This window comes from Camelus ferus, chromosome 2, assembly GCF_009834535.1.
Source record: "Camelus ferus isolate YT-003-E chromosome 2, BCGSAC_Cfer_1.0, whole genome shotgun sequence".
Taxonomy (NCBI): domain Eukaryota; kingdom Metazoa; phylum Chordata; class Mammalia; order Artiodactyla; family Camelidae; genus Camelus; species Camelus ferus.
The window spans coordinates 109637120-109663783 of record NC_045697.1 but is presented as its reverse complement, the minus strand read 5'-3'; the positions used below and the strand labels follow the sequence as shown (position 1 = coordinate 109663783).

Genomic DNA, 26664 nt, shown 5'->3' with positions numbered 1-26664 from the left:
GTATGAACGTCTTCTGCCACTGGTCCAGGGCAAGGAGGATTAGGAACAGCAGAACTGAAGGACTGAGGCTGTCTAATTTTGCTTCATTAGCAATGAACTGTCTTGGCATTGACGGTTTCCATACCCAGGAAGCGTGTTAATGCAGACACTGCGCTGACCTCAGCCACACAGATCAGGACCCTGTTGTCACCAATCCCATTTGAGCATGCCCACTGGAACCTTCCCATCTCACGGCCTCAGAGTCATACCCTGGGCTCATCGGGCCTGAGACCATGGCATTGCAACGTTTAGAGCAGTGGTTCTCACGTCTCACAGTGCCTCAGAATCACCTGGAGGGCTCATTAAATCAGATCCCCAGGTCCCATCTCTAGAGTTTCTGGTTCAATGGAGACCAAGTGATTTGCACATCTAACCAGTTCCCAGATGGTACTGATGTTACTGGTCCTGGGACTGCATTTTGAGAACCAATGGTTTCGACTTGAGTACAGACTAAATACAGAAACAAACGTTGCAAAGGAAAACAATCCTCAATTAACACTCTACATGGTTCTGGGTCTTGGATTGGTCATTGTACAAGACTTGCCTGTGACATAGAATGTGTTGGCTTAGACCACTATTTTTATCCATCATTTATTTATCCTACATAGCATGGATCTAAAGGAATTCTTTTGCATTCTCCACAGGGGATCTTGTGGGGTTTTTTTCTGTTTGGTTTTCAAGCAAATGCATCCGTTTGCTGTCATGTCATTTCTTGTCAATTAAAACGAACGCCCTCTACATTATACTTGGACAAATGCTCTTTAATGAAAGATACTGGAATCAAATCTCATTAGTTATTCTCTCTCATATCAAGAAACAGCCCCTTAAATATATGGTTTCTTTATCTTCAAAATGGAAATACCTAACATAGAAGTCCTAGAGTCCTTAAGAAGAAACTTGGATTCTTCAGGAAAGGGTTCAGAGCCCTAGTCCTTCCTTCCTTTATAATTATTAATTATTGCTTCTGGATGAGATTTTTTTAAGTTCAGTTTCCTTGATGACACAGGTGCAGATTTTGCATAGAAGGAAAAGTTCCCTTGAAAGGAAACACCACGTGAGCCAACTGACTTGCTATGTGTCTCACCATTCCTCCACCATTATTATTTGATGATGCTTTGAGGTGCTCTATGTCAAAAAGAATCTGTCCTTGTCTTGTATTTGAAGAAGTTGCTCCCATGTCAACTCTTTGAAGATGTCAATGCATCTGTCAATGAGTTAACACTGGCTCTACCTAGACACAGATACACCTACCCATGGGTCAGTGGCCCCTTGAAGGACTTGTTGCCATTGGAGGTTCTGACTCTCAATGGCTCAGACTACAACTGTTGGTTAGCTGGTGTGGTCTGCCCGTTGTTTCCCGTTGCTCAGTGCGCAAGCTGCACTGCCCGGAGTGCTCCAGGCACGTTGCTTTTGCCTGTGCTCCACGCCCACCATCTAGGTTTCCTGTCTCCCTACTTCTCACTGTGTCCTACTGTCACACAGCTGCGTTATTTTATGGTTACCCAGAGAGGCTCTGTGGTCCTAAGGATACCCTGGAGGTGACCAGGTGACCATGATCGTGGCCTCTCTTAGGGTGACCCAGTCTGGCACTTTGACAAAGCTAGGAGCCTGAAGATGCCCGCAGTAGTCAAGGACAGATTTGGGTCTCATGGCTCCCCACTGGAACTCTTCTGGGTTAGTTCATAGACACAGTTTGGCCTCTAGAATTTTTTCTACTTCTTTGTCCCATCAGTCCATCTATGATTGCATTGTCCCAAAGGAACAGGTGGAGCAGCCCCTTTCCCCTGCGTGGCTCTGATGACAGTCTTTGGCTCAAGGTGAGATGAAGCATGTGCGTGATCCCACATGCTCCCTTGCCTTTGCTCCATGCTCTGCAGCTCTTCCTGGGGGTTCACTGCCAGAGCCATCACCAGAACATCGCCATTTCAGGAACTCATGTTGATGTACGCAACCACTGCAGCTGGAAATGGTTCCCAGAGCAACAGTAGTTGATTCCAGCACTGGTTTCCAGTTTTGTTTTTTTTTTTTTTTTTACTGTACTCGGCATGAACTGTATCCAAAAACTTGGCCCTAGCACACTACTCAGTTTAATGTCTTGGGGTAGAATTTGATGGATATGTTTCAACAAACGCTGACCTAAACAGCCTTATCATCCAAAGGGAACCTAAATTTTAACTTGTTTCTCTTGGCATTTAAGATTATGTAGGTCCTACCAGAGCCACAGAGAGTTTTGAACATGTTTATAAGGTTCTGAAGTTCTTGGCTTTTTTCTACAAAGGGCCATATAGTGAAGTTTATTTCCATGATTTGATATTGTAACCTCCACCAATATATTAATAATATATTATTATATATAACATATTAATTATAATTACTATAATAATAGTTACTCCATAATAATATTATTACATTACTATAATAATATATTTAATATGAAATACTATATATGAATTGATATATAAATGACTATTATGTATTATTACACTCATGATAAGTGATTTTGGTACATTATCTAAGTTACCCTGGGAGGTAATTATTTTTTATTTCCATTGTGAAATATAGTTCAGAGAGATTAAATAACTTGGTCAAAGTCATATAACTAGTTAGTTGCAAAGAAGAGACGAGAATCCAACCTCACTAGTTATTTTCTCTCATATCAGGGATACGCTCCTTCAGTATCTCTGAACTGTGGCTTCCTTACCTGCAAAACGCAAGCACAGCAGATAGAAACCTACCCCCAAACTTCTCGTGATTCGGAACATTGTCCTGTGAGAATTTCTAGGTACACAGTGAGCGCTCAGTACCATTAGTTGATTCTGAATGCATTCAAGAGATATTGTTTGTGTAAAACATGTGTGCAAATTTAATCATACACTGTTAAAGCAGTTTACCAATAAAAGAATCCCTTTCTGAATGCTTCTGTAAAGCTAAAGTGAATGTGCCCCCCATTAATCTACACTCTCCATTAGGAGATTTTGATGTACTGTTTTCTCCAAGCATTACACCTGTCTATCCCGCCTTGCCACACCCTCCTGCTCTGCCATCTGCTTTGTCTGGGAGTGTTCCCCAGGCTGCTTTTGTGAGATGGGTTAACAGGAACAAGAGGCAGGCTGGTGAAGAGACGAGAACTGGCTCAGGAGTTACTACATTTTACTACAGTGAGCCTCAGTTTCCTGATTTTTTAAATGATGAGTTTTTTTAAGGTAGAAAGGACTTCTGGTTTCAGCTCTGATATGTTAAAAGCTTGAAAGTCATCACTCCCATATTATGAGAAAAAAAGCTGAGCAAACTGAATGTCAGTGACTTTTCTTGGCCCTCTCAGAGAATTGAGGTCACAGGAAAAACCACCATCCCCAAAGTCTGGAAGCACAGATGAATGCAGGGAGTCATAACCAAGCTCTGCTTATTGGGAGCAGAAGCTGCCAAAATCATACACTGCAGGAAGCATTTAATGGGGAAGTTGGAAGAAACTTGGGAGAACTGCTGGAAGTGGAGTTCAGACTAGCATGAGAGTGAGAAACTGCTGGGGGCCACAGTCTTAGGGGCCCCCACGTGTTTTTGTAGGTTTCACCTCCAGGAATTCCACCAGTTCTTCTCATGGTAAACAGCCAAGAAAAACCCTTGTGTTTCTGACAGGATTAGAGGAAGAGTTTATCATTTAGATCTGAAGTGTTCACCATAACAAAGACATACACAGCAGGGGAAAAGCTTTTATCAGGGCTTCATCAAATGTGGAGAAAGGGAAATTGCACACCTTCAGCCCCCTCTAGCCTTCCTGTCTCACCTGAGGGGAAAACAGAAAGTTCAGAACCACTTGGGAGGGTCATAGTACAAGGGAAGAACGAACTGAAAGAGCAGGACTTATGGGGAGGGTGTAGCTCAGCGGTAGAGTGCAGCGTTCAGCACGCCCAAGGTCCTGGGTTCAATCCCCAGTGCCTCCATCCAAAAATAATAATAATAAATAAATGAACATATTACCTCCCCCCAAAAAAAATTTTTTAAAAACTATTTTCAATGTCATAAAATAAATCTATTACATTTTAAAAAAAAAAAGAAGAAGACCAAGACTTGGTCACAAAATGATGGAACACTCGCACTGCCCCTACCTTATCACCGCATCATTAAGTGTCCAGTGTAACAGGTGATTACAGATGAAAACGTGGCAGGCTACACAAGAATGAGCTTTTTAGGGGAACCTAAAGGCAAAAACGGAGACACAAACAAGTCTACCAATGGAAATGAGAGACCTCTGACACATAGCAAACATCAAACACAGCTCAACTCTTGGCCAAATTAGCACAAAACCTCACAGTAAAAGTTCTGTTACCCAAAGAAGAACTTCAGTTCTCATTACCCAAAACATTATGCCTGCCTTTCAACCAAAAATTACAAGACGTACTAAAAAGAGATAAAAAAAAAAAAAAAAAAAAAAAAAAACCACAGTCTGAAGAGACAAAGTAAATATCAAAACCAGGAATTTAAAATAACTGTGGTTAAGATGCTAAGGAAGAAGAGATGGGTAATGTAAACAAAGGGGTGGAAACTCCAAGGGCAAAACTAAAAGCAATGCTAGGGGAGAAAAAAAAAACGTAACAGAAATGAAGAATGCTTTTGATGGGCTCATCAACAGACTGGGCAAGGCTGAAGAAAGAATCAGTGAGCTTGAGGAGAATATCACTGGAAACTTCCCAAATTAAGATGCAGAGAAAATAAAAGGGGGAATGAAAAGAAAAAAAATCAGAATATCTGAGAATTGTGGAATAATTCCAAAAGGTGCCACAAACATATTGGAATACCGAAAGGAGAAGAAAGAAATATAATGAAGCTGAAGAAACATTTGAAGTAATAATGGCTATGAATTTTTTAAATTTAATGACAGACACCAAACCACAAACCTAAGAAACTCAGAGAAGAAGCAGGACGAATATCAAGAAATCCACACAATATTGTAAAATTATTATAAATCAATAAAAAATGTTAAAAAAAAAAAAAAAGGAAGAAATCCATACCATGGCATAGTAAAGTTGCACTGCAGAAAGCCAAAGGCAAAAGGAAATCTTAAAAGCAGCCAGAAGTTTCTTATTCCCTGCCTATTAAGGAACAAGAATAAGAATTACATCAGATTTTTCTTCACAAGCCATACATGCAAAAAAAAATAGAGTACAATATTTAGAGTATTGAACAACAACAACAAAAAAAACCACCAATCGAGAATTCTATATGCAGAGAAATTATCCTTTAAAAGTGAAAGAGAAATAAATACTTTATCAGACAAACAGAAAATGAAGGAAATGATTGTCAGTAGACATAACCTGCAAAAACTGTTCAAAGTTATTCAGCAAGAAGGAAAAATGACATAGGTCAGAAACTCAGATCTACATAAAAAAAGGAAGAGTGTCGGAAAAGGAATAAATGAAGGCAAAAATAAAATATTGTATTTCTTATTCTTGATTTATCTAATGATAACTATTTGGCTCAGTGTAGTAATGGTAACAATGCATTGGGTGTCCTAGTATCTGGATAAGGGAAATGAATGACAGCAATGTTATGAGACATAAGAGGGAGGACTTGGAATTACCCTGTCATAAGCTTTCTTACAACTAGTGAAGCAGTGTAATGTAATTTGAGAGTGCACTGGGATTTGTCATAAATGTGTGTTGCGAACTCTAGGGCAACCACTTAGGCAATTTTTAAAAGAGATGCAGTAGATAGATATACTAAGAGAAGAGAGAAAACGGAATTATAAAATGGAGTTACAAGTATCTGAAACAACCTCATGGAAGGGAATTTGGGGGCAGGGACTGTTCCAGGTACCTTTGGAAATGAGCAACGTCTGTAAGACGAAGGCAGTGGGAACTGCACGTGACCACTGTACCCGAGTTGATAAGGTTGTTTCTTACAGTGATCTGGGTTAACAATTTTGCAACCACTATATATGTCATGCTGGGATGGAACAACTAAATAAATCAATGATCAATGGTGGAGGTGGGAATTTACAGATACAAAAGGTAGGGGAGTTATGAAAAAAAGTAGGAAGTGTACATGTAATAATATGTGTAAACAGCTTTGTATACTGAAGGTATTATTATTTACATATAATGTTTGTACCCTGAAGTTATTGTTTATTATACATGAAGTCTTATTACTTTCACGTTATTTCATGCATAATTTGGACCATGGACTTCAGAGATGACAGACTACTCCAAAAAGCTCAGAACTTTTTCAGTTAGAGCTTTTAACAAATTTGTCTATCTTCTGAAGCTCGTTCATCTAGACAGTTCCTGTGTACTGTGTACAGGAGCTGTGTACATCAGGGCAGTTCATCTAAAATACCTAAAGCAAAAGAAACAGGTGACTATGAAAATAAAGTTTAAAAATATAACATTAACTGCTCCCAAGGGATGCCCAAAAGTGTGGGTAGAAAGTGGAAAATTTTTTATGTTTTGTTTGAGATACTGCCAAATACCTGGATGTTTCCAAACACATAGTAACAGTTTTAGTGCAACAGAGACTGAGCATCTGGACATTTGAATTTTTCTCTTTCCAGCTGACTATCAGCTGGAAATATAAGTTGATATGGTGTAGACATGGGCAAAGCCTCAACGTTAAATTATTTCCAAATGCTTTTAACCGCATTTAATTAAAAATATAACTTCATTCAACACCGTCCTCTCCACCTTCTTTTATGTTTCCTACTTTTCGTATCTGCAGGAAATGAGGGAGGGGGCACCAAAAAACAACCCTTCTACTGTCCTTCAAATCAATAGAAAGCCTGATGATACATACACAGAAATTGGACTTCACACACACACTGTTGACTTGCATCAATACACAAGCAAATAATTTGCCGCAAGTTGAAACATTGCTCTATTTAAATCAAACTTCCTGCCTATTAATAGCTGTAAAACACTAGCACATATTGCTGTACCAATAAAGCATCTATTGAGTCTTTTTAAAATGGGGCAAGACACAAATACATACAAAGTTGCATACCTACATCCACACATACCATGGCAGAATCAACAGTCTAAATTGAATGGAATAGAAATATGGACCAAGTGAATTTCTAAGAGCCCTTCATATGCCAGGATTCTGTACTTTTACTTGTTCGAATTGTCCACACTTCCGTTTACTGACTTTGCACGGATAGCAGCAATATTTTCTGGAGTCATTTATTCTCAGGATAATTTTCTGCTTACCTTTGAGCATCTCCCTTTGTGCCCACCCACACAAATACACACAGACACACTCGCCAATGGTTGCAGGCAAGTTGGGGATTTGCAGTGCAAAGAGAATGGGCATCACATAACTTTCTTTCTCTCTCCTTTTTTTCTTTCTTTCGCTCGGTGTGACCCATTCATCATTCTGTACAATTAGACAAATGAAGAGATATCTTTGTTTTGCCTTGATTAGCAGTTCTTCTCAGATTCATCATGTGCCTGGCCCCAAGAACAAACATGGTACCTTTGGGCAGCATTGTGTTTGTCATGAAATTCCTCCTGCCACGATATGTGGGTGGGGAGGCTGGGGTGATGTGATCCAGATGCACGGGCTGCCCTCCGCCAGGAATGCAGATGTGTTTTATCCGCACATGCCCAGATGGTGACCCCTCTGGCATCATTAATGTGTCCCAGCTGCCAACCTTTCTCCTCCGCAAGCTTGCAGCTCCATTTCACATATTTCATGTGTTTATTTATGAGGAACAACATTCCTGCATTTCATATGTGGCAGTTACTATTAAAAATGAGAAGTTTTAACTGCTCTGGAAATTGATAAAGAATCTTTTAAATTGCTCTGAAATGTGGCCCTCATTTCAAAATGACTTCCCATACAATTATTGAATTCATAATGTGAATTTCTGACCTTTCCCCTGGCATGTTGAGAAAATACGACATTGAGTACACATTTTACAGATAGTTAAGAAATTAAATATTTGCATATACAACACAGTATAGGGACCTTTTTTTTTTTTAACTTTCCTTTATTTCTGATCTCCAAGGCCTATTTTTTAAAAGTAGCATGTCTATACATTTGAACATTGTTATGTACTGTTAATGAAAGCCAGGCATCAAGTAAGAGAAATTTGGCATCTTCTAGAAATGGGTTGCAATTATAGATCTACAGGGAGAGAACTAGTTTTACAAAAAACCAATCATCGCTTCAAACTACAGTAAAGTGTACCTCCACCGATTAGAGGAAATGGATTAGTCTTCTAAACTTTGGCTTATAATCTAAAGTATAAAATATAAGAGGATGGTCATTTCACTAAATTAAAATGAACTAAATCTTTTTATTTTTCAAAAAAATCAGCTTTTATGGGGTAAATGTAAAACTGAATCAAATTCTTAAAACAAAAGGATGAAAAATGCAAATGACAGATGATCAGATTTTGAAAGATGGAGTTTATGTCCATTTCCTTCTTTCATATCAGAAGTAATGAACAAAAGAAGCCAGAATCTATCATTTATCCTCTATAACCATCTCCATGATGAGCTAGAGGAAATGAATGACCAAAATACTGAGGAGAATTTTTTAAGAGGCTACACACTCTTATTATCCACAGCAGAGTCACGGTTCTGATGCTGAGTGCTAAAGGAAACTGGGCATGAGTCCTGGTTATCTAGCCTGTGGTTTCTGGCCCTCATGAGAAACTATTCTGCTCCCTCAAGTAAAGCTTGTTTTTCCTATTTGGATATATACACATTTATCTCAATTTCAGAAATAAAGGTGCAAACTCATTCATTACATTTGACCACCCCCACAAAGCAGTACAGAAGATTAAAGCAATGATCTGACGAATCCAGGCAGGAGTAAAGAATATTTATTCTTCTGTGGAAGTACTGCTTGAAATTTAAAAACCAAAAAAGTAGGTGATAGGATATTTTTTTCCCAAACTCTCCAAATAGTTACTTCAGATTTACTCTGTGTGTATCTTTGTCTGAATGCATACGTATCATAACAGCTGTCGTGTTCCCTGAGAGGAGATTTAGAGCCACCCTAAGAAGACTTCAGATCCAGGCCATTCATGGGGATGAAGAAATAAAAAGAATGAAAAGCCTGGGAAAATGTATCTTCTCGTTTGACATGGAAAGAAGAATGACTGTGGCCTGGCCTTTTTCATTTACACTTTGAAGTTCTATCAAATAATTTCAGTTATTGACTTTGAGACTATTATCTCCAAGTTCTTATTAAAGGATCCAAAAACTTTTTTAAAGTAGACTCTTTTGTCTAAATCACCTCCTTTTATCACCAAGATGAAGCAAGTTAGCAAATGACATGTCTTTTTTATACTCAGGTGATAAACCTGTGACACACATGCTTTGAAAGCTCTTTCCACATCACTGGCAGACATAATTAATTGATCATGATACTCTTTATCGATAAACCAGAACCCAGGCTCAGAATCTTCCTCAATAGAGCATTGCCAGGTGCCATGACCAATTAAAGTCCACACCTGAGACAAAACCTCTTTGCCATCCCCCTTGTATACTGGTGCTGAGCAAATATAGGTGGTCAGTCCAAATGTGATAAAACATAAAAGTCCAAAGGTTATTGCTATTATTTCAACCTATCTGCTTTTTACAAGTTGGTGAATAGCTGGTATTAGGCCTGATCTATAGAGTAGAAGTGTCACTATGGCAACTGTATCAAGTCATTGACCCACAGCCCATCAGCGCAGTCTGTCCTGCTTCCTGCCATGTGGGATTGAGGCCAGACAACTTAAAGGACCCTCTGAAGGCTACCTGGACTCATGTCAGTGGTACAGGCCACAAGGGGTGATGCACAGAGGGACAGGAAAGGGTCTAATCTACAACTTGGGCTGCTTGGAAAAGGCACCAGTAATTGGAGAGAAAAGACCAGAAGCAAACCGGTGGGTTGCAGATCTGATCATCAGGAGCAAGATAACTCCACAGCTGGGATAAGAGGCTTAACGCTGAGGAGTGCGCTGGGACAGTGGGCAGGAGACCTCCCAGATGCTGCTCTGACTCCACTTCTGCCTTTGCCTGTCACCGTGATTTGCACACGTGCCGGGATAGTAACAACAGCCCCTTGGCATCCAGTACTGTTTCCAGAGCGCTTTCCCAGCTGTGATCTCACTTGTTCCCCACCTCGGTCAGCCCAGGGAAGCAGGCACTGCGGTCCCCAATTTTAACAACTCAAGTGAGGCTCGTTAGTCCATAATCACATTGCTATTGCAGCCTAAAGTTGCTTTCATCTGAAGTATCCAGAGGAAGGAGGTGATGGAAGATGGGTGTTTTGGATTACTTCCCACCCGAGTGTCCAGATAATGACGCCGACCCGCTCCATAGCTACGCATGCACAGAACAGCTTGCAGTTGGGTGGGGAGCCAGTTGCATGTTCCAGACAGGATTGTGAAGGTGGCTTCCCCCAGCGTAGCTTCTGAATTGTTTACTAGTAGGTGTGCCATCTAGACCCTCAGTCATTGAAGGAGACTTTCTGTTCATCTCTCTGACAGCTGGTGACCCTGTTGCAGATGTGGGTTGTCCCTTTGTATTTCACGATAAAACTTTACTGGTGGCGGTTTCTGTCTCTTTGGGGAATGTTCTCAGTTACCACCAGTTACATCCTCTTCAGAGCAACCCGAAAACCCCTCTCAGGGGGAACACCACGGTACGTACGTATTCGCTTCCTTCTTTGCCCATCATGCCCTTACTTTAACCATTAAAAATTATATTTAGTTCCCATTTTCCTGATGGAGAGGAGGGTGTGACACTCCTTTGACCCTTAAGAGCAAAACTGGTGAGAGATCAGCTATACTGCTGTGAGTTCACAGAGAACATTTAACGGTGATTCAGACATGCCTGTAAAATCTATGACTTCAGATACTAGCTTGTGAAGGCCAGGAGAAAGAGAAGTGAAACTATTGTTTAAATTCTCTGGAGCAGTATTTGCACATTAATCTTTGAGCTCAGCATTTTATGCGATCCCACTCTAAGTCGAGTCACACGCGTTTTATAATAAAGCAAGAGTCAGAAGTTTGTACTTCTAACAATGAGGTATGTATTTTATGTCTGATAAATCATGAGTAATGGACAACTTATTACTTTCAGAATAAATGTGGTTTTAATATTCCAATGCTCACTTTAATTACCATTGCCAACCTCTTGAAATTTATGTAATTCCATCAGATCATCCACAAATCTTTCCAAAGTGCTTATAATCTCATAAAGTGTCCACAAGTTTGTTCTTATTCTCCTGGTTCTGGAGACTAGATCTGAATCCAATCCACATGAAACTGATGAGCTAAAGAGAAAATATGGAGCGTTAAATGCATGTTAGACAATGTCAAGTTTTGATCTATGATGGAGAGTAAATTCTAAGCTCTGTGAAATAGTTTTATGATTATTTAGCCATTGGGATGTTTGTTTCTAATCCTCTAGAAAAATGGGAGAGACAAACATCAACTGTTTCTTCTACTTTAGAGAAGGAAAATCTGTTCAGCGAGAGAAATCAAATACATGTGATGAGAAAGAGTGACATTCAAATAAATGAATTCAAGCTTATGAGTATTTTAATTTAACACCACTTAGGCAAGAGCTTTAGGGTGATTTTAGGAGACTTTCTAAACTGGCCAGTTTGGGGTTTTATACAGCCTTTGTAGGGCCTGGTTTACTCCTCAGTAAATGGGCATATGGTACCCCTTCTCCTTCTTACAAAATGCTGTCAGTTACTTAAGACTGTGAGAGCGATCTAAGTTTTGGATGAATTGAAATGCACTTGTTTTCATCCCCTGGATGTAATCCATATTCTATTTCAGTGAAAACGGTTCACTTTCCTACTGTATAATGAATTACCTAAGCTAAACACAGTATTTCTGTGCCCGTGAAGAGGAACTCCATTCCCCAGAATACCCAAATGCTGCCTCCTGACACATCATGGCTCCTCCGTCTCAGGTGGCCAGGGTCTCATGCCCTCTGCTTCTCGTGTTCTCAGTGCTCCCACCTCAGGTCCTTCCTGCCTGTGCTGCTCTGAGCCTGGCACAGTGTGAGAGCCAAGACACTGCTACTATTTAAGAGGTAACAATGGGAGAGGCTCATCGGGGCTCCATTTCTTCTAGAAAAGCAGTCTGGATAAGGAAGTTCCTGTTTATGAGAGGCAGTACGCCCTAAGGACTTTGTATATCTTTGCTTAATCATCATCTTATTGGTAAGTCACATCTTAGCTACTTTCCATTGGGAAGTGGAGGATGTCACGACGAGGGAGGAAAGCTGGTAGGAGCAAACTAGCAGGGTGTAGAATCTGGCAGACCCAAGAGGAGCCGTCTCCGAGACCAGCGCAGTTTAAACACTGGCTGTTCCTCTCGCAGACTGGACCAAGACCCCTCTGTGGGAGACAGTAACTGAGAATGGGAAGTGGGTTTCCTCTCTACTGCAGTCGGGTTGACTGTCAACAATATCCAGGCTCAAAAGCAGGCCACAGGCCAGCCACAAAGAGCTGGGATTGATCACATCAATTCCAACCCCAAGCCAACTTCCCTTTGGGGAGGCTGCTCTGAAGCACAGGCACAATTTCTAATCTGGCGTATCTGCCGCCCAGTGTCATCTGAGTAGCAAGGAAGTTCTGGCCTCTAGGGCTCTACAAACTCACACCATCAATAAGCAGGAAGGTTTGGGAAGGAGGGGCAGATATGGAAGACACAGCATCCGTAACAGTGAGATGACATATTGAGCAGTGAATGTGTCAGGCCTTTTAAACATTAATACATTTTTTCATCTAATCTTCAGGACTGCTTTAGGAGCTGGCGTTACCCTCCTCACTCCATAAAGGAGACAATCATAGGAAGACGTCCTAAGTAGGGTGGCCAAGGTCGCACAAGCCGTAAGCAAGGGAGCCCAGCATCAAGCCACAGACTGGAAGGCAAAGCCCCTGCCCCCAACAGTGTGCTGTGGCTTAATTACATCAACAAACTGCTTTGCACAGAGAAACCCTGCAGTTTAAACCATTATTAGTCAGACACACCTCTGATGCTGGAGCAACCTTGAGAGGGACCCCTCCATGCAGAGAGTATGTGTGGAGTTCAAGGTCAGCACTCCAGTGTGGGCCGGTGTTGCCAGGGTTGGAGGGAGACCTCAGAGCCACCACTTTTTAGCACACTGACCTCTGCCTTTATGTCACTGCACTGAACAATGGTTCACAGCGCTCAGCACTGGCCAATCATTAGGACCAATGGCCCAAGGAGTCACTGTGGCAGAAAGAACCCAAAGGCCTTCTCTGACCCCCTTTGGAGATGACATGGCCTTATGGCGATTTGAGACACCTTGTGCAGCCCGTGTGAGTTTCCTGCTCCATGTAACTCCCCATGGCAGACCCCTCCCACAAGGCAGGATTACACCCACAGGGGGAGGTGCTGTCTAGATAACCCTTGTATGTCAGTAGCCTGAAGTGGGGAAAGTGTTTCACCATAGAAATAATGTAAATGACAAATCATTTACCAGGCAAGCCCATAAACCCCCCCATTTAAACCATAATGTTTCACAAGATCCCTTCTGACTAGAATTCAGTGAAGCAGAATGTCTTTTAAATAGCCCTGGCCCCAGCTCACACCCACTTCAGCCATCCAGGCAGGGCAACTCGGCCACAGCACACCCTGGAAAATCCCAGTGCATGCCCACTTGGGCCCCAGTTAGCCTGCCAACGCCACCCAGCACACAGGGGCACCACTATACAAGACCACACCTTCAAGACTGGGAGGTAGCCGTTAATTCATGGAAATAAACACAAAAAGTCAAACAAAACGAGACAAAGGAATTTGTTCAAAAGGACAGAACAAGATAGAACTCCAGAAAAAAAAAATAATGAAACAGAGACAAGTCTCTTACTTGATAAAGAGCTCAGTGACAGTCACAAAGATTTTCACAAACCTTGGGAGAAGAATGAAGGGAACACAGTGAGAGCCTCAACAAATAGTTAGGAAAGATAAAAGAGAACCAGTCAGAGCTGGAGAAGACAATAACTGAAGTGGAAGATACACTAGAGGGAATCAATAGCAGATTAGATGATACAGAAGAATGGATCAGTGACCAGGAATATAGAAGAGTGGAAATCACATAATCAGAACAACAAAAAGAAAAAAAAGAATTAAAAAAAAATTAGGTTACATTAAGGGATCTCTGGGACAACATCAAGCATTACTAACATTCATATCACAGGAATCCCGATGGAGAAGAGAGAGAGAAAGGGGCAGAAAGCATCTTTGAAGAAATAATGACTGAAAAATACCCTAGCCTAGGGAAGGAAAGATTTTCAGATCCAGGAACCACAGAGAATCTCATATTCTTGTATATTAATTTTATATCCTGCAAGTTGACTGGATTCATTTATTGGTTCTAGTTGTTTTTTGCTGGAGTCTTTAGAACTTTCTATATAGAGTATCATATCATCTGCAAATAGTGACAGTTGTGTTTCTTTCCTTGCAATTTGGATGACTTGTTTCTTTGTATTGTCTAATTGTTGTGGCCCAGACTTCCAATACTATGTTGAATAAGTGGCAAGAGTTTGCATCCTTGTCTCGTTCCTGATCCTAGAAGAGAAGTGTTCAGCTTTTCACCATTGAGTATGGCATTAGCTGTTGGTTTGTTATAAATGGTCTTTATTATGTTGAGGTATGTTCCCTCTATACCCTCTTTGTTGAGAGATTTTATCATAAATGGATGTTGAGTTTTGTCAGATCCTTTTTCTGAATCTGTTGAGATATCATGTGATTTTTATCCTTTGTTTTGTTCATGTGGTGTATCATATTCATTGATTTGTGGATGTGGGACAATCCTTGCATCCCTGGAATAAATCCTACTTGATCATGATGTTGAGGATATTTGCCCCTATGTTCATTAGGGATATTGGCCTGTAATTTTCTCTTGTTTTGTAGTGTCTTTGTCTCATTTGGGTATCAGGGTAATATTGGCCTTGTAGATTGAGTTTGGGAGTGTTCCCTCCTCTTCAGTTCTTTCAAATAGTTTGAGAAGAATAAGTAGTAACTCTTATTTAAATGTTTGGTAGAACTCCCTGTGAAGCCATCTGGTCCTGGACTTTCCTTGGAAGTTTTTGATTACTGATACTAGTAATTGATCTAGTCAGATTTTCTATTTCTTCGTGATTCAGTCTTGGAAGACTGTATGTTTCTAGCAGTTGTCCATTGCTTCTAGGTTGTCTAACTTGATGGCATGTAATTGTTTGTAGTAGTCTCTTATGATTGCTTGTATGTTTGTGGTATCCATTGTAACTTCTCTTTTATTTCTGATTTTATATGGGCCCTCTCATTTTTCTTGATGAGACTGGCTGAAGGTTCATCAATTTTTTTTATCTTTTCAAAGAAACAGCTCTTAGTTTTGTTGCTCTTTGCTATTTTTTAGGTCTCTGCTTCCACTTTCATCTTTATTATCTCCATTCTACTAACTTTGGGCTTTGTCTGTTCTTCTTTTTCTAGTTCCTTTAGGTATAAAATTAGGTTGTTAATTTGAAATTTTTTTGTTATTTCTTGAGGAAGGCATGTATTGCTATGAACTTCCCTCTTAAAGCTGATTTTGCTGAGTCCCACAAATTTTGGATCTTTGTGTTTCCATTTTCATTTGTCTCCAAGTATTTTTTTTATTTCCTCTTTGATTTCTTTGTTGATCTGTTGGCTGTTTAGTAGCATGCTATCTAGTCTCCATGTGTTTATGTCTTTCCAGTTTTCTTCTTGTATTGATGTCTACTTTTATACTGCTGTGATCAAAAAAGATGCTTGATATGACTTCTATTTTCTTAAGTTTACCGACACTGGTTTTGTGACCTAGAATGTGATATATCCTGGAGAATGTTCCTTGTGCATTTGAAAAGAATGTGTATTCTTCAGTTGTTGGATACAAATTTCTATATATACCCATTAAGTACATCTGATCTGATGTATCATTTAAGGCCAGTGTTTTCCATATTGATTTTCCGTCTGGATGATCTATCTGTTGATGTAAGTGGAGTATTAAAGTCCCCTGCTTTTACTATATGGCTATCAGAGTCTCCCTTTATGCCTGTTAATATTTGCTTTATGTATTTAGGTGCTCCTGTGTTGGGTGTATAAATATTCACAAATGTTATATCCTTGTCTTGGATAGATCCTTTTATCATTTTGTGATGCCCTTCTTTGTCTTTTGTTTTAGTCTTTGTTTTAAAGTCATTTTGTCTGATATGTGTGCTGCTACTCTAGCTTTCTTTTAGTTTCTATTTGCATGAAATATCTTTTTCCACCTTTTCACTTTCAGTTTGTGGTTCATGAGGTTCCTATATGGACCTATTCACATAAGTGTTTGTTTTAAGCTGATAACCCTAACCCATACCTTAATTTAAAATATTTCATTGCTAAAAAATTTATAGCCATCATCTGAGCCTTCATTGAATGGAATGGTCTTGCCTCAATGTTGATGGCTGCTGACTGATCAGCATGGTGGTTGCTAAAGGTTGAGGTGGGTGTGGAAATTCCTTAAAATAAGTCAACAATAAAGTTTGCTGCATGCATTGACTCTTCTTTTCATGAATGATTCTCTGTAGCATACAATGCTATTTGATAGCATTTTACCCACAGTAGAACTTCTTTCAAAATTAGAGTCAATCTTCTCACACTCCACCACTGCTTTATCAACTAAGTTTATGTAATATTCTAAATCCTTTGTTGTCATTTCAGCAGTCTTCACAACATCTTTACCAGGAGTAGTTTCCACCTCAAGAAACCACTTTCTTTGCTCATCCGTAGGAAGCAATGCCTCATCCTTTTGAATTTTATCATGAGGCTGCAGCAAGTAATTCACTTCTTCAGGCTCCACTTCTAATTCTAGTTCTTTTGCTATTTCCACCACATCTGCAGTTCCATCCTCCACTGAAGGCTTGAACCCCTCAAAGTCATCCATAAGGACGGGAATCAACTTCTTCCAAACTCCTGTCAATGTTGATATTTTGATCTCTTCCCATGAATCACAAATGTTCCTAATGACATCTAGAATGGGGAATCCTTTCCAGAAAGTTTTCAATTGACTTTGCCCAGGTCCACCAGAGAAATCACTATTTACAACAGCCATAGCTCATGAAATGTACTTCTTTAAATAATAAGACTTGAAAGTTGTAATTGGTTGATCCATGAGCTGCAGAATGGATGTTGTGTTAGTAGGCATAAAAACATTCATCTCGTCCATCTCCATCAGAGCTCTTGGGTAACCAGGTGCATTGTCAATGAGCAGTAATATTTTGAAAGGAGTCTCTTTTTCTGAGTAGTAATTCTCAACAGTGAGCTTAAAGTATTCAGTAAACCCTGTTGTTAATCGATGTGCTCTAATCCAGTCTGTTGTTCCATTTATAGAGCAGAAGCAGAGTAGACTGAGCATAATTCTTCAGGATCCTAGAATTTTCAGGATGGTAAATGAGCATTGGCTTCAACATAAAGTCACCAGCTGCAATAGCCCCTAACAAGAGAGTCAGTCTGTCCTTTGAAGCTTTGAAGCGAGGCATTGACTTCTCTCTAGCTATGAAAGCCTTAGATGGCATCTTCCAATAGAAGGCTGTTTTGTCTATACTAAAAATCTGCTATTCAGTGCTGCTATCTTCGTGAGTGATCTGAGCTAGATCTTCTGGATAACTTGGCTGCAGCTTCTACATTAGCACTTGCTGCTTCACCTTGTACTTTTGTGGAAACAGTGTCTTTCCTTAAACCTCATGAATCAACCTCTGCTAACTTCAAACTTTCCTTCTGCAGCTTCCTCACCTCTCTCAGCCTTCACAGAATCAAAGACAGTTAGGGTCTTGCCCTGAATTAGGCTTTGGCTTAAGAGAATGTTGTGGCTGGTTTGATCCTCTATCCAGACCACTCAAACTTCCTCCACATCAGCAATAAGGCTGTTTCACTTTCATTGGTGTGTTCACTGGAGCGACACTTTTCATTTCTTTCTAGCACTTTTTCATTTGCATTCACAGCGTGGCTCACTGTCTGACACAAGAGGCATAGCTTTTCAGCCTGTCTCAGATTTCAGCATACCTTTCTCACCAAGCTTCATCATTTCTAGTTTCTGATTTCCAGTGAGAGCCATGTGACTCTTCCTCTCACTTGAACACTTGTAGAGTTATTAGTCAACCTAATTTCAGTATTACTGTGTCTCAGGGAATAGAGAGGCTGGAGGAGAAGGGGCTAGAGATGGGGGAATGGCCGGTCTGGTTAGGAGCAGTCAGAACATACCCAGCATTTATGGTTAAGTTTGCTGTCTTACATGGATGTGGTTTGTGGCGCCCCAAAACTATTACAATCAAAACATCAAAGATCACTGATCACAGATCACCATAACAAGTGTAATAATAATGAAAAAGTTTGAAATATCATGAGAATGACCAAAATGTGACACAGAGACATGATGTGAGCAATACTGCTGGGGAAAATGGCGCCTCTAGGCTTGTTCAATGCAGGGTTGTCGCAAACCTTCAATTTGTAAAAAAAACACAGTATCTGTGATGTGCAGTCAAGCCAAGTGCAATAAAACGAGGTCTGCCTATATAATCGATATTGTAAAAACTTTGTATAGTGATAGGTGGTGACTAGACTCATAGTGGTGATAATTTCTTAATTTATAAAAATCTCAAATCACTATATTGTACACCTGAAACTAATATAATATTATAAGTCAACTACACTCCAATTAAAAATTTTGATAAATAAATAAAATAACACTGAAACATTGTACCAGTAATACCAAAGGGCTTAAGTATTTGGTGCAATGCCTCCAACAGGGAGGAGGTCAGGGAAGGTGAGAGAGTTGGGGACAGGGCTCCAGGGGTCAGAGGTGAAAGGGTAGAGCCAAGTCTCTGGAGGGAAACTCTGAATGAAGTTTGGCCTGAAATGCAGGAGAGAGGGTTCAAGAGGATGGGGAAGGGAAGGGCTGAGGACTAACAGGGCCTCCTGCCATATTCACCCCTGTGTGCAACATCTCAGCACCCCGTTATCTTCTCTGGGTACCAAGGAGGGCCCTCCAGCCCCACTGCTTCTTGTTCCAGTGGGTGGAGCCCTGGTAGCCTCTTCCCACATTCTCTCAGGCATGGAGCATCCCCGTGGCCCTTTCTGCAGTTTGGCTAAGGGCTTTTACTGCCTGGAGCGAGGGAAACAAACACAATGCATGGCTCCTTCTAGATCATCTCCACTCTTGCCCTCCGTCCCCAGTCGTCTCACTTCTCCAGTTGGACCCTGTGGGAAGAGGGGAAGCCTTAGGGGTCGTCATGGCGAGTGTGGGACTCACAAAGGACCCGTCCACGGAGCAGAAAAGACAAGTCTGAAGCTCTCTTGTTCCAGGGCTGGGGGAGGGGCTGTTCGAGTGGAGAGCTGGTGGTGGAGGGGTGATGAGCGCTGCCCTGGGGCTGGGAGCAGCAGGAGGAGGAGGGAAGAGAAACGCCTGGAGGAGAAGGTCTCCCTTCTTGACTTCCATCTTTTGCTTGCCTCCAGGGTGCTCCTACCAAAACCACTCTAAGCGAACCTGAGGGCCAAGTGAGAAAAGGAGGAGAGGAAAGTAGGCGGGGCCCCATAGAGACTAACCATTCCTGAAGGCAGTTTTTACATGAGGAATGTAAATAAATCACAATGAATTGACACGTGCATGTGCATAGAATCCTGTGTGCATGACAGTACTATTTATACATTGCTTGTTCATAGTATACTCAGACTCTAGATTATTATTAAGTTCAGCTGATACAATATACTCAGGTTCTTATATGGCGTAAGTAGAATTTTAGAAACTAAAAACTGACATAACAGTGTTTGAAAAAGATAAAGTATTTTCTAATATATCACTTTCTGTGCTTCTCCCCATTTTTCACTCCACAGATTGGTCTACAAATGGTTTCTTCTCATCTACAAACTCAGCTATGCGTTTGGTGTTGTAGGCTATTTGGCGATCATGTTTACAATGTGCGGATTCAATTTATTTTTCAAGTAAGTGTTTCCAATGAAGACATTAATATCTCCAAGCACTTGCTCGTCACATTCACCTGGGCCACTTCTCTGTATCTGGAAGCTGCATTTGGCCCCATAACTTTCCATGCACACATTGTTTATAGTACTGTCATTGTTATAGTAGATGTCATTGGGGGAAACCAGTAGAAAAGGAAGAGAAAACCCACAGATTAAAAATTGTTCCAAAAATTATAAGCTTTAAAGAGAATCTACAAATTCAAAAGATTACCATTAAAAGCAGGCCTACATTTGTGATAGAGTAATTCTTACTGAACTACAAATTTCCCTTCCACAAAATTCTGAAATGTCATTTCTTTCTATATAGCTTCTTCCTATATTCTGGGAAGATAATTTAAGACAGACCACACAGCTGTGGAAAGCAGCTCAAATGAAAGTTCCCCAGAATCTCTTTCACATTAAAACGTCTAGAATGGGATATGTTTGGGAGTTCAAGATTTACAAATATTAACTACTATATATAAAAATAGATAAAAAAAATTTCTTCTGTATTACACAAGGAACTATATTCAATATCTTGTAATAACCTTAAATGAAAAGAACATGAAAATGAATAGGTGAATATATATGTGTGACTGGGACATTATGCTGTACACCAGAAACTGACACATTGTAACTGACTGTACTTCAATTTTAAAAAGCAAACAAACAAAAACAAAAAACCTCTAGAACAATGTTATCCAATACAGTATCCACTAGTTTATGTAACTACTGAGCACTTAGAATATGAAATAAGAGATGCTATAAGTCTAAAATACACATTGGATTTGAAAGACAGTATATGAAAATAATTTTTATATCACCTACATGTTGAGATAATAGTACTCTGGATGTATCGGTGAAATTATTTTATCCCTTTCTTTTTACCTTTTTAATGTGGTTACAAGAAATTTTTTCATTTTCTCTTTATGTCTAATCTATATTCATTGGACAGCACTGCTCTAGAATTTTCTTTCTGGTATCCAGGAAATCCCTTTTGCTGAGGGCAGTTAGAAAAGGAGGAAACTGCGTACTTAGAAATTGAAAGAGAAGTGAAATAGTAGAGCGAGAAAGTCTGGGTAGAAATAAGGGAAACCAAGATAATTGTATCTATGACTCAGAACCGAGCTCCCGTCAGGAAGAGTGTTGCTGAGATGCGCTGTGGTGGGGTTCCTGCAGGGAAGGACCGAGGCTGTGTAATCGACCTACATTCTGGAGAGAGAATTTAAGACAGGCACACAGCTGTGGAAAGCAACTCAAATGAAAATTCCCCAGAATCTTTTTCACATCAAAGTTACTCTAAATCTCTGGGACTTTAATAGAAATTGAAAGGCAGAGGTTGGCAGCCCTTAACCCATAAAATAAAAAAGACAATTGGAGAATCAGCCCTGGGGGAAAGGGCTCTTCCTTCATCAACACAGCGACCTGATTTTATTGCATGCAACTTTCAGAGAAGGAGCTCATACCATTTTCTTGCAGGAGAAGCATAGAAAACAATTGTACAAATCTATTATTACTAACGCTATAGAAAGACACTGATTTATTTTTTCAGTATACTGTATTTTAATGAATGTAAAATATTAAGGACTTCTGTGAAATTACTTGGGACTATTGTTGCTCCAAGATTATTATCTTTTTTTTCTTTTTTTTTGAACATATTATTTTGAGTTATAGTCATTTTACAATGTTGTGTCAAATTCCAGTGTAGAGCACAATTTTTCAGTTATACATGAACATACATATATTCATTGTCATATTTTTTTTTCGCTGTGAGCTACCACAAGATCTTGTATATATTTCCCTGTGCTATATTATCTTTTAATATATGCCCTCATTTTAAGATCCTTGGGGGGAGGGTATAGCCCAGTGGTAGAGCTCACATTTAGCAAGCACAAGGTCCTGGGTTCAATCCCCAGTACCTCCATCAACAAGCAAATAAATAAATAAACCTAATTACCTATCCCCCCCACCAAAAAAAGTAAATAATAATAAGAAGAAAAAATTACAACTTAAAACAAAAAACCTTAACCTCATTTTCCTATAGTGAGTCATACCAAGAACCTAACCCTTCAGATGGGAAGCAACTGTTTTTTTCACTAGTTGTTGAGCATAATTGTATTGATTCCTTTCTGCAGAATCACAAATTCATTGCTACACTTTTTATCAATTAGATTATAAATACATGTTCCCCTGGGATGTGAGGGAAGGTCATCTTCATTACTCTGCACTGTCCCAACTCTCAAACCCTGAAGGGATGAAGCCACCCGCTGTGTTGGAATTCCCAGTTCATGTCACCAAAACACCTCTGCCCTCTCGGTCTACAAAGCCTCTGCCTTTACCATTTCCTCCTCAAGATTAACAGAGCACAGAAACAACCTGGAAAAGCTTCCAGAGACAGACTCCCCAACTGCTCTCCACTCCCTTCCCGACTCAGTCAGATCCAGCTACTTCTGCTCTAGTTTTTGAGACTGTTTATAGAGATAGCAAACCAAAAGTGCCATGATGAAGAGCCAGATGTTGTACATCAGAAATTGACACATTGTAACTGGCTATACTTCAATTAAAAAAAAAAAAAGGCAGATGTTAAATTAGGAGCTAATCATTAACTTTTAAAGAAATATTTATCTTTAAAAAAGAAAGAGAGAGTTAGCATAGAGAATCCTAGTGTATTTGAAATACGATCCAACTTGCAAAAAATTTTTTTTGATTAACACACAGCAATTACAGCATAGTAGCAATGGGCATCAAAGTTTGAGCTGCAGTCCTACTTTTGTTTTGCACCAGTCATCACGAATGAGCAAATCATTTTTTTCTAAGGCTCCATTTTCTCAAGGGTAAAGTGGGGACAATGCAATCTGTCTCAAATATTTTCAGTAAGATAAAGTATTTGAAAATATTCTATAAAATCTAAGCTTGAAAGCAGGGATTCTCAGCCCTAGCTGCTGTCCAGACCTCACCCCAGGCCACTTAAAGTCCCTCTAATTTAAACAAAATGTAATTTAAAAATAAAAACAGTATGGAACTTTCTTTAAAAACTGAAAATAGACTTACCCTATGATCCAGCATTCCCACTCCTGGGCATATATCCAGAGGAAACTCTAATTCAAAAAGATACATGCACCCCAATGCTCATAGTGGCATTATTTACAATAACCAAGACATAGAAACAACCTAAATGTACATCAATAGATGACTGGATAAAGAAATTGTGGTGTATGTATACAATGGAAAACTACTCAGCCATAAAAAAGAATAAAGTAATGCCATTTGCAGCAACATGGATGGACTTGGAGATCGTCATACTAGGCGAAGTAAGCCAGAAAGAGCAAGACAAAGAGATCACTTATATGTGGAATCTAAAATATGATACAAATGAACTTATTTACAAAACAGAAACAGACTCACAGACATAGAAAACAAGTTTATGGTTACCGGGAGGAAGGAGGGGTGGAGGGATAAATTGGGAGCTCGGCATTAGCAGATACAAACTACTATATATAAAATAGATAAACAACTAGGTCCTACTGTATAGTACAGGGAACTATATTCAAAATCATGTAACAATCTACAATGGAAAAAGAATATGAGAAGGAATATATATATGTATCACTGAATCACTATGCTGTACACCAGAAATTAGCATAACATCGCAAACCAACTATACTTCAATAAAAATTAATTAATTAATTATAAAAAGAAAAGGAAAAAAAGAGCCCCAGAAGGTGGGCTCATGTATCAGTAGATGTGTGAGTCTCCACAGGTGACGCTAATTCTATAGTTAGGACTGAGAACCATTGCACTATTAAAGAGGGTCTTAATGTTAGCTGCCCACTGGGACCACCTGGCATCTGGAAAGCCTCCAAAAATATTGCTGCATGGGCCCCACCCCCAGAAAGCCTGATGTAATTGGCCCTGGCTCACAGCCTGGAGATGGAGGTTTTGACAAGCTGCCCAGGTTTTTCCACGTGCAGCCAAGCTTGAGAACCGCTGGAGAGAGTCGACTTGTCTCAGCACTGGGGCCCTAAGGAGCCTGTAAACACTCTCTCAAGAACTGCTTTGTCCACTTAGCACTGAATGGTAAAATCTGAATGAAATTGAGAACATTTTCAATTCTTTCATTTGGAAAAAGAAAAACAAAGGAGCGGGAAAACATACCCTCAGGAATCTGCTGGACACCACGGCAGGAAACATTTTCCAAGCTGCAGCCCTCCCCTGCCTCCGCAAAGGCCATGTTCTTACCTTCTTCATTGTTGTTTTCGACAGAATCAAGGCTAGAGATTCCATGGACTTCGGCATCGTGTCCTTGTTCTATGGCCTCTACTATGGAGTGATGGGGAGAGACTGTGCGGAGATCTGCTCGGATTGCATGGCTTCTACTATAGGGGTAAGTGTTGCTTTGAAACCATTCATGGTACATGGAGGAATGGCCTTATCTTACACATTTGCAACTGTTTTCAGAAATAGATGTCTTTTTTGATTCTCCCAGCCCAAATGCTCCCTGGTTCTCCTGGCATCAAAACTATCTTAACTAATTCATTGCAAAATGAATTTCTCGGAAGGGAGGGTATAGCTCAGTGGTAAAACGTGTGCATAGCATGCATGAAGTCCTGGGTTCAATTCCCAGTGCCTCCAGTAAACAAACAAACAAACAAACAAACCTAATTATCTATCCTCCCAACTCCCTGAAAAAAAGAATAAGGCTATTTTTTAAATAAATTTCTTATTTACATAAAGTGGTTGAGAAAGAAGGGATCTTTTTTAAATAAAATACAGTAATTATTTGGAAGTAACTACATCTAGCATACTCAAATTGCCCACATTTAAAGAACTCATAAAATTCAACAATAAAAAAAGCCCTTTATCTCTGTTGATGCAAATAAAAGTCATATTTGATGCACATAAAATGCTTAAGAATCAACCAGTGCCTCAGGGTAATATTTATCATAAGATGAGTTATATAGCATTTGAAGAAGGAGAAGACTTAAAAAGTGTACTGAATATGTTCTGACTATATATTGTTCCCTGGAATTAAAAAAAAATCCCTAATAGTTTTTCTTTTAACTCTCTTTAAATTAAAACTCAGGATGGACGTCCTTTCTGGTTAGATGGATTCCAGATTCAGGTATTAGGAGTACCCATCTGTGTCTGACACATGCACATCTCTTAAAAACTTACATACCAAGGGCTTGGGGGATGGCCCAGTGGCTTCAGGAATTCCACACCTCTGCCCTCTACCAGTCTCTTGGTACACAGCCAGTGTGAAACGGGAAACCCAATGTGAATAAATAACAAGAGCAGAGTGAACTTCTGGACTGTTCTCTCTCTCCATTTACGGGGCAGGACTGAGTTAACATAACCTTGACCTCATCCCCTCCCCTCCCCTTTCCCATCTCTGTAGGCACCATCTTACTCTTTCCCTAGAGCCTGAAACCCAGCTCCTGTGGTGAGATGCTGGGATCCTCTACCATATGTCATCTCTGGGACAGCTGCCTTTTTCAATAAGGTTTAAGGTGAGCACAGGAGGGAGAATATTTATTCCCAGTTCCTCCAACAAAAACCAGAGCCATCCCCCCTTGAGAATACTCCCAAAGCCTCTTGTGCTTGTTTATGGACAGGAGAGGGAGAGAAGAGTTGCATGCCCTCTGTTCTCCGGTGAACCAGGAAGAAGAGATTCAACCTAGCAAGACAACCAAGGCTTTAAGCACCACTTTTCTGGAGATTTCTCACCTGATCCCACCCCACCAGTCTTCAACATCTTATCAGCTCCTGTCATCCTTATTCCAACCACCAAATATATAAACCCACTGCCTCAAGCCATTGGCACAGCCACCAGTGACTTGAACTGATGGGTGTATGTGTGTGTGTGTGTGCGTGTGTGCGCACTGGTGCATGTGCTTGTGACAGAGGTAAAGAGGAAGCAAAGGGGGAGCAATTCCATTCTCATGCCAGTTCCTGAGCCACAAACTAATTAAGTCAGACTCTGGGAGTGGAGCCAATGCATCTGCTTTGTTTTAAAAGCTCCCTAGGAAAAGGAATGAGCTCTTAAGCCATGCAAAAACATGGATGAATCGTAAATATATATATTGCTAAGTGAAAGAAGCCAGTCTGAAAAAGCCACATGCTATGTGATTCCAATTATATGACAACCTGAAAAAGGTGCAGCTATGGAGATGCTAAAGAGATCAGTGGTTGCCAGGGGGTTAGGGAGGGAACAGGGTTGAACTGGTGAAGCACAGACACTTTTTTAGGGTGGTGAAATTATTCTGTATATGATGTTCTAATGGTGACTACATGACACTATGCATTTGTCAAAATCAATAGTAATTTATAGCAGAAAGGATAAACTTTAATGTATGCAAATCTAAAAGAAATCATTTAAGATGTTAGGGAATGCCAGCATACAATGTAGACTGACAGAAGAGTCTAATTGTATTACAAATGTATGAAATAGCCTCACTGAAGGGGGTGGGGAAAAAGTGCTGACCTAAGTAACTTTGAAATAAGTGGAGATGTAAGATTAAAAGCAAAAGGAACTGTATATAAGCACTGAACTCTAGTTCATAAATGGTTTCCCTCAGGGCTGTGGTTAACAATTCTGATACCACTATATATGCATTCTGGAACTGGACTACTAAGTAAATGGAAGACTCATGGTG

The 26664-nt window shown here is 40.0% G+C and overlaps 1 protein-coding gene across 1 annotated transcript in view; it reads left to right on the top strand.

Moving 5' to 3' along the window:
- Window positions 1-26664, top strand: part of RNF175 (ring finger protein 175) — a 50197-nt gene that overhangs the window by 15714 nt on the left and 7819 nt on the right. Inside the window, exons 4-6 of the mRNA XM_032465207.1 lie at window positions 10517-10671; window positions 19883-19990; window positions 24272-24392. Coding sequence (XP_032321098.1) covers window positions 10517-10671; window positions 19883-19990; window positions 24272-24392 — 384 coding nt within the window. The remainder of the gene's footprint in view (window positions 1-10516; window positions 10672-19882; window positions 19991-24271; window positions 24393-26664) is intronic.